General features: G+C 34.7%; 1 protein-coding gene across 1 annotated transcript in view; it reads left to right on the plus strand.

The window, feature by feature from the left end:
• The window catches only part of LOC145254844 (A disintegrin and metalloproteinase with thrombospondin motifs 18-like), a 675,825-nt gene that overhangs the window by 472,271 nt on the left and 193,554 nt on the right, over positions 1-10,000 (plus strand). Inside the window, exon 7 of the mRNA XM_080113681.1 lies at positions 3,750-3,909. Coding sequence (XP_079969807.1) covers positions 3,750-3,909 — 160 coding nt within the window. The remainder of the gene's footprint in view (positions 1-3,749; positions 3,910-10,000) is intronic.

The raw sequence follows: 10,000 nt of genomic DNA on the forward strand, positions 1-10,000 counted from the left end.
TTCTTTAAGGCCACGTAGTTAAGGCAGATATATGCTTTGATGTATGCATTAAATGTCAGATGAGGTAATATGCGCGAAAAAGAAAATATTACACTTAGTTATTAATTAGTCCTTCTTACTTTTTTTTCACGGTCATCAAAATTGTAATCTTATTTAAGACCACACCGTAATCGGCTTCAACGACCGTGGAATTCTGTTCATTTCAGCGTTTTTTTTTTCACTTCTAGTATGTAATCTAATTAGATTATTCCCGTGACCCTTTCATCAATTTATGAAAAAGAAAATAATTTATCCTGATTTTATTTGTTTATACCTTGCTTTATTTATTTATGTTGTTTTTTTTTTCTTCGCTCTATTTTCTCCTTCATTGAAAGCGAAAACCCCACAGCGTTTCAAACTTGATGAACGCTGATTCTCGCCATGCGCACTACTGCTCTTCGAGACACTTCCGGTTAAGACCGTCAGAAGGCGGGCAATTAAATTATATAATCTAAAAGGTTAAAAAGCAGGATACGAGACGGGCGTAGGGTTGCTTGAAAATCGATCCATGCCCCCAGGGTTTTGTGGGGAGCGTATCAGGCCGGAAATAGATGAAAGAAATAAAACGGAAATACCAATAACTCCTCCTTTTTTATCACCGTCTTCTCGATTAATTTGGACTATTTATTATTTTTTATGTTGTTTTCGCAAATAAAGCAAGTCAGAATTTACAAAACTTAACTTAACAAATTAAGACAACTCGCAGACCAAGGGTCGGCAACTTCTGGCTTGTGACGAAATTTCGTCTAACCTGCGGGCAAATGTCAACATTTGATTCTGTGAACGATTTTTCTTAAACTACAAACAAAATGCATTTTTCGCAACATACCTATATACTGAGATATATCTAGTATCGTTATTTTTATGATTATGCTCTACTGAGCTTCATGTTATGATCCTCTTTACAAGGCAACTACAGCAAGCACTCGACGAGCTACAACCACTCTCAGCAAGTTTCCTTACTTTTTATCAGTGGCTTGAGCTAAACGAAAATTCCATGAGCAGAGTTTTTTTTTACCCAGAGCTGCTCGTCTGTGAAACACAATACCCCGGAACTGTTTCTCAGCTGGCTATAACATCGTGGTCTTAAGTTCAACTTAAACAACTTCTTGGTGAGCAATCTTCTAAAATAAATTAACTCTTCCAATTTGAACCACTACAAATAATCACAATGTTGTTTCAACTGACACGATATTAACGATAACGATGACGATGAGAAGGTATATTCTACTACTTGGAACCATTAATAACAAGATGAAAACCTGTTCAGATATGTATTAACTATTGTATCTCTTTTTCAAACTGTCTGACGAGATGCTACTCTGGAATATTTTTTAACACCATACTGTTTAAAATTGTCGGAATATTGTCGAAACAATTGTAACATTCTTGAAAAATATACAATATGATGTAAATTCTTTTCCTTGGTATCTTGGTTTTGAAAACTTCATATGAATGCTCGGTTACAGAAACGATAATTATGAAGCTTAACATTTAGTCAATTTACATGGCTTAATTTTTATTGGGATATGTATATTATCATTCGTTGTTATATTTTAATATATTATACTTTTGGATAAAGAAATATTTAATAAGATATATATGTGTGTGTGTGTGTGTGTGTATTGTGTGTGTGTGTGTATTGTGTGTGTGTTTGTATATATATATATATATATATATATATATATATATATATATATATATATATATATATATTGTCAACGGTGTAATATCTGATGTTCTTGTTAAGTTGAGAACAGATACTACACTTAAATCTTAATCAAAAGCCTAAGGAGCGATGAAAATGGTGTTTTTAAAGGCGTGACATTTTTAAGTGAATGAAAACAAATTGATTTAACTTATTGATAGCACTTTCGTCGATTACCACGGATGAGATCCGCCACAACAACGAAGTTATTTAGAAATCCACACAGCTAATTTGCATTATGGTGCTGAAGGCTTTGTGTAGAACCATCCACGTTTTCGGTACAACTGCTAATCTCAGTTTGTGCAACGACTACAACAAGACAGAGCAGACAGGAGACCTCAGGTTTTACGTCTCAATGTTCCTTCTCCTATATACGGCATAATCGCGTTGACACACTGATTCTCGTCAGATCACCAAAGTTAAGCAACGTTGAGCCTGATTAGTACAAGATGGTGATCATTTTGGAATTCTAGGCGCCGTATGTGGTTTCTGCTTATCTCGGCATGTGTTTCTAGTCGCTTTGTACATACACTTCACTTGCCACTGGTATTTAACTCCGGGGAGGTGTGGTTGGCGATTGCGGAACTCCTGCCACAAAAATTTCATGCGCGGGCAGCCTTTCGTGGGTATCCATAGTCTGTCAAAGACTGTAGGAGCCTGTTCCTTCTCCTAGACGTATGTGTTAACGAAGATTGAGGGTGCATCTCTCCAGTGGATTAAACGCGCTCCTAAAGACCAACGTGAAAATTTCTTCGTCTCGGCGCCGTTCACACAACGCCTAACAAATGGTCATCCATTTTGTACTGGCCAGGCTCGTCGTTGCTTAAATTCGGTGATCTAATGAGAACCGGTGTGTTAACGTGATTATTATATTATTATGTCATCTTCTAATAATTGTTGCTTGTCATAAGACTGTCTTATCATGAATTGCTTCCCCTTTTTTTAATAGGATGGAGATAATTCTCATCTGTATTACAACCGTCTTAGAGTAAACAGGTAATGTAATATGTCATCTTATAATGAGACCATATTCGCGGGGGATGTCTATCTCTATTTGTGTGTGAGTGTATGTGAGGGCTTCAGTGTCTGTTCTTTTGCCGTGATATTGTATTCAAGTATTACATTCTCTTTTTATGGGACGACCCCGCCCACAGCAATTATCTTATTTTGGGGCGATCAGTATGATATACGTTCGTTCTTCATGATACCATACTTTCATAGTTATCTTTTGGGCTGCTGGATAGTGTACTATCTGTTCTGTTGTCATGATATCCCCCTGGGCATTAACTTCTTCTTTTGAAAGAGGTGTTTGTAATGATACCATACGCTGAGTCAATAAGTCTTCCTTTGAATTTCAGTAGAATATATGTTCGTTAGGCCATAATATCATCCTTCCAAGCTAGAAAACATATGTGACTAGGGAGAGCATATGTGTGTGTGTGTGTGTGTGTGTGTGTGTGTGTGTGTGTGTGTGTGTGTGTGTATATATATATATATATATATATATATCTCACATCACCAGTACATTAATACTAAAACTTTTCATAAATATCATTCATACACTTACGTGTGCATTGAATTGTAGCACAATGACAAAGACCACTTCAGTGGGAGCCTTATAGGCGACTTTCTTTGTACTCGAATGGAGACATGTACAGTTTAACATGTGTTATTAAAAACGTGGCAGAGACAGCAGTCTCTACCTCAACTCAGATTGACAGATGTTTATAAAATATTGGCGGTGTCAAAGCAATCAAGGTAGGAAGGTAAAAAAAGGTCAAACTTACTTGGCTGACACCAAGTTTTTTAAAAACCACGACAATCCTTCAGCACTCTTTGCTCTTTATATATCTCACTCACCTTTCCCTCTCTCCTGCAAACATCGTTACGTATAATTTCTTGGATTATAGTTTTTAAGTTAGGAGTGAATTTATAAAACTAAGGATGCCTCCAGAGCACTGACTTTTAATTTCTTCTTTTTCTTTCTCTTTTTTCGTTTTAGCCGGGATTGAATATAGTGCATCACGCGGACCAAACCCTGAACACTTTTTGCTTGTGGCAGTCCATGCTGCTTGGGGGTCATAGTAAACGACATGACCACGCCATCCTGATGACCGGCGTCGACATCTGTTCCAACAGGAACGCCCCTTGTGATACCTTAGGTTAGTATTGTTTATGTACGCTTCAAACGATGTTTAACACACTCGCGCGTGCGCACGCACACACACACACACACACACACACACATATATATATATATATATATAAGGAAACTTGGATATAAATTCTGTAAATTAAAATTTACAAGAAATTTATGTTCAGACTAGGAATATAAAAATTTTAAATTCTAAAAATTAAATTATATTATTATTATATGACTGCTCTATCTCCAATATGGAGCTTTTTCATCTGGTTGGAATTGTCATATTAATATTAATATTTATATTTGCTTTGAGTTTACATAATTATTCAATTTGTATAATGAAATTATTTTTTCTTAAATATATACAAAGACAGAGATAGAATGTGTCTGTCTGTATATGTGTGTAAAAATAGTTATAAATATTTAATTTAAAAAATAGTTCTGGAGCCCCTTTAAAACATTAAAGTTGAGCCCTCTTTTGGAAATATACACAAAATCAGTCAACTTTAACGCGAATGAGATATTGCGACTTCTTGTCGTTGAATACTTTTACTGATTGTTTACTGTGAATGCTCGAGGACATAGCATTTAAACATACTTAAGTCCCTTCTATCCTTGTACTAATTGCCGGTTGCCTGAAGGAAAGATGCTATCCTACGCAGTCAATGACTTTGTGTCTACGTTCGAATCTCCTGGTCAATTGTAATTATCTCTTTATACGCTGATTCGTATTCGCTGGAATGGCCCAAGAGAATCGGCTTACGAAACATTAAGAAACACGCAGTCGAGCCAGGTAAGCTGTGGTTATCCTCACAACCAGTTGTGCAATGCACAGAACAACTTGTGACGAGCTTATACGTCGCACGAACTCCTGCGTCTCATCAATTGTTGGGTTTGTTTTCCAATGAAGACCACTTTGTGTTGCTCTACATCTTCGAGAAGGTCGTCGGGCTTACTTCAGATGTGTATACTGAGTTGCTGTTCAATGAATGAAGAGGGTGGATACGTGGCAGGCCATGTGCGTAACAGCAGGATTCGGCTTCACATCACACCTGCGAGAAAAGTTATGAATGGCTGAGAACTTCTAACAACATGGCCAGTCCTGACATCTGTCCTCGAACTCGTCTGATTGCAAGCCCATGGAACATTATGTGGGAGGTGCTGTTGAGAAGGACAACAACCACACCGGCTGTAACACCAAACGTGTGTTAAGATCACGCAAAGTCACCATGAAGGCCGCATGTATCAGGTTCAGTTCCTTCTAGATAATGCTAGATGTTTGGAACAGCTTCCTCGAATGAAATGTATTCGGAAACAATTTTCTCAATGTTCTTTTAATTTTGAAAATATATCGATTATGGGCCAAGATCTGACGTATTTCATGTTCTTTTCAAAAAGTGCTAAATTCGTATCGAAAACACTATATATATATATATATATATATATATATATATATATATATATATATATATAGCCGCACTGATGATCTGTGAAACAACGAAACAGTACTGTATGTGGATGACTATATATATATATATATATATATATATATATACTAGCAAAAGTACTCGTCGTTGAATGGGTTCAAAAACAGCCTACAGAAAATGGATTCTGATTGATAGTATAATAGGTTATGAAAAGGAAGGGTTGTAAAGAGATAGCTTCGAATTTGCGGGTATCAAAACCAAAGCAAAATATGATGAAAGTAAAAATAAAATAGATAAACCCCATAATTTATTATACCATATTTCTTCAAACTGAAACATAATTATCAAAGTATACTTACGCAGATAGATATGAAAAGCCTTTATTAAAGTTTGTGCCTATTTCCATGGAGGCCAGGCGCGAACGAAGACCCTACAATTTTATTATACCATCCCTATTTAAGTTATAACATACTTATCAAAGTATTATTATGTACATCTACTTTTTGTAATAAATAATTTTACAAATAATTCTTCATAAGTTTTGGTCTTGGTTTCGATTCAAGCTGATGCCCAAGTACTATGGATACTGATATTTTATTTTTGAAATGACAACATTATAATACATAAGAATCGATAGAAAATTAATTCTATTATAATATATACAGCATGCTACGCCGGGCGTCTCTGCTAACTTATATAAATACATTTGCAGTTTTAACAAAAGAGCTACAATAACATCAGTGTGCCTCCATTTGCGCTGACAATCCATAGAAATAGAATATCAATATATATTACATATGAAAGCGTCCGCTGTGGAATTTCCATAGGTCCCGCTAGTATATAGGTTTTGTATAGTATATAGGTAAAATGCTAGTCTAGCTGCGCTGATGAGTTGTGATACAACGAAACAGTTCTGTATGTAGATGACTATATATATATATATATATATATATATATATATATATATCGTCAAGAATGTGAGTTCATATAGAAACGTTGATTTAATTTGAATAAAATAAAATACGCATCAAGTGCGCTTGAAAGCCAAATCACAACATAATATGAGGAAATATTTTACTTGTTTGAAATTTATAATAAATATATTTCGGAGATATACTTCATCTTCAGTGTGTTGTTTTGTTTTTGTTTTTTCTTTTCTTCTTCCTTGCCATGTGAAGAAGTTTTTTTTTTCAAATATACAAACAGACTTTTCTTTCTCCATCTTCTTTTTCATATATATATATATATATATATATATATATATATATATATATATACTTTATTTCCTTATAATATATACAAATCCTTTATTAAGAAACTCAATGTAATTACAGAACAATATAGTGAATGAATGACAAAAGTATATATTCCGAAGTTCATGATGTTGACCATCTTATAATTTATTCCTTTAATTCAGTTTACATTTACAATTCTTGACAGTATCTGTTCCGTAACACAAAATCAATCGCTTAATTATTATATCAACTAGTGAATATATTTTGCCCTTAACTCATTAGAAAAAATAGCAACAATCAATTCATCTAAAGGAAATAAAATGCGTTTTGACATGATTAAAATCCGAAAATTGGAAGAGAAGTTGTAAATACCTTATATGTTTCCATTGCGCCATTTTTAATTTAGAAATCTACTATTTCTAAATTAAAAATGGAATAACGGAAACATATTAGAAGGTATTTACATGTGCGTGCGTGTGCGTGTGTGTGTGTGTGTGTGTGTGTGTGTGTGTGTCTGTGTAGGTAAACTAAAAGCTTCCTAAATTTATTTAATGAAAAATATATATGTGTGTGTGTGTCTGTGTGTACGTGTTTATACGTGTGTGTCTATGTTTGTGCGTGTATGTCTATGTTTGTGCATGTGTGTAATTTGAATGTACGAAATTTAGTAGTATATACTGCTTACTAATTAAGAAAATATTACCATCTCTCCGTGTGAAAGGCATTTTGTAATTAAATCACTAAAAGCACAATGATAGAGGTATAACACTGACATAAACTCTTTGGTTAACTATAAACATATTGACAAGCGGAAAGGTTATTATCGTAGTTATCGTATCCGTGTCTCGGCCCCTTCACCGTTTCACGCTATATTTGCTGACGATATTAAATTTTATAGTTTAATTGAAAAAAAAAACAAGAAAAAAAACTAAATTTTATTTTCTCTAAATGTAGATAAACGAATAGCTGTACAGCCATTAAATGTTTTGGTTGCTTTTGTTTTACGGCATATCAACCTTTTCCCGGTTATTTAATGCCAAATTCAGTGATTTTGAAGAAAAAACATTTTTAATAGAATACATCTGGGTTTTTTTGTTGTTGTTTTTTTTTTTTTTCAAGTCAGTTTCTATTTAACCCATAGTTGAGACCCTAACAGATACTACCACTCCGGGTCAGAATGGACCTGGGAGCAATGGCAATTATAGAGTGGCTCCACACTCCCCAAAGTCCGCAAGCTGTGGCCTCACCATCGGATATAGTTTAAGGTCATATCCAGGATCTACAGTCATTAAAGATTAAGAGGCTTTAACTTGAATAAACAAAAAAGTCATCAAAATTTATTCGTAAATATAACGGTGCAAAATTGAGTTTGGATTATTGCAGAGTACAATCCTCCGTTCGATATACATTAGTATCATATTGACCAAAACATCCCATGAAAGGGCACTGTGTATATGTCTGAAATATCAAGTCGCGTTTTAGTTTTACTTTGATATTAAAAGTAATCTGTTAAAGGCTTCGTTTTGGAAAAGGAATAGCTCCTGACGCTTATATAGGGTTTATTCCCTTTTGGGATTCGATACAACGACCAAGCCGGTAAATTATCAACATTTACGGTAAAATTCGTGCATTCAAAATACAACTGCAAATTACTTAGGATTTCTACCCATCCATGACTGACGGAACGAGATCGTGCTCTTCTTGTGGATTAAATAAAGAATTCCGTTGAAAATTCGATGTAGATTCGCGAGTTCGATAAGATTGGTGGTTACATTGAGCAAAACGTTCGAATAATCTAAATAACACGATTATCAATCCTAATCGAAAAAATTTAGAATCACATTGATAAACCGGCTTCTTGTTAGATCAGTGAGGTCAAACTACTTTGAGCCTAATTAATACTAGAGTACAAGGCGCTTAGTGCGAGCGATCGGCGACACCTACCTGTAAAAAAAATAACTTCAAAAATATCGTTAACGTTATCTCGTCTGAGCAGGATATACATGCAACAGGAAACAGCTTGTGTATTTTTTATTCCCTAGAAACTTCTTCCTTGGGAGACAGCCGACTGAACCCGCCATAACGAGAATATTAGGTATTGAAGAGTCATACGCTGACTTGGTTTTTATTCTTTTTTTTTTTTTTTAATATATGACAGATAAGGACTTAATCCAAAGAAACCGCAATACTACTTTGATTTTTTTTTTTTTTTTTTTTTTTTTTGTCGAAAATCAAATTTCTTTACTCTTTGGTTTGGAGCAGAGTGTGGTATCTGTTCTGATACTATACTTAATCTCTTCTGTCCTCGGTCAGTAAAGAAGAAATCTTCCTACACTGAAACTATTATGTTGGTGCAAAAATAAAGTCGTTTTTTTTTCTTTTCTTTCTTTTTTTTTTTTTTTTTTTTTTTTTTTTTGACATTCAAGTTTATGTCAAAAAACGACTAATATTTGGATTTTTGTTCTAATGCTAATTTCGGGGCGAAAACTGGATTTGCCCACATAAAAACCAACATCGTAACTAATTTTTTTCTTCGATGGGAGTCGTTTAAATAATGATCATCAGATTTGTGTATTATTATTTGCACTACAATTTTTTATCTCGTTAAAACCGGTAATAGTTATAACCCGTTGATTCCCTATTGTGGCTCTGGAAGGGTCACTAAAAAAACACGGACACAGAGATGAGTTAGAAAAGGTAAAAGATATTGGAACAAAAAGCAGCATACCCAAAGAGCAACCACCGAAGTAAGTATCACCAAGGTGACCTATATTTACCATTGTCTCACTGTTAGAGGATGTGACACAAGGTCGGAAGGTAGGAAAATGGGCTAGCGCTTCAAAACGAGCACTCCGACCCTTCAAAAATATGTCTGAGTAGACCCATCGGCATTCCCCATTCTTAAAAGAACAAGCGATAGATTTGCTCCTTCCGAAAACCGGGTGGTAAGACCTAGGAGGGTGGACCTCCTATGGCTACACAGAACATTTTGCATCAGTTCAACAGCAAAAAAGCCACCGAAATGGCCCAGTTTCTCTCGGCTTGATTGTTGGGGTTGGAACTTCAATTAACGTGTACTACAAAAGTACACTGACAACACTCGGAAGAGTTCGTTTTTAGTGCATGGGTGAGTGCTCCCAACACTTAGAATGAGTGCTTTATGGCCAATTCATGGTTGAATACGGTTTAATTTGTGTTCATTTTTACATTTAATACTAATTCTTATTAATCTTTATTCAATCCTAACCGTGCATCAGACGGATACCATAATATTCAGTTCACAGCACCTTATCATAACGGAGATCCATACAAAATTTTATCCAGATCAGCGTAGTAGTTTCTGAGAAAAGTCGGTACAGACAGACCAACAGACAGACAGACATGCTGAAAGAAATATAATAAATATTTATTTTTCTCTCTTTTTTTTTTTTTTTTTTTTGATAAGATC

The sequence above is a fragment of the Euprymna scolopes genome, chromosome 30 (assembly GCF_053919585.1).
Source record: "Euprymna scolopes isolate OS-2025 chromosome 30, ASM5391958v1, whole genome shotgun sequence".
Taxonomy (NCBI): Eukaryota; Metazoa; Mollusca; class Cephalopoda; order Sepiida; family Sepiolidae; genus Euprymna; species Euprymna scolopes.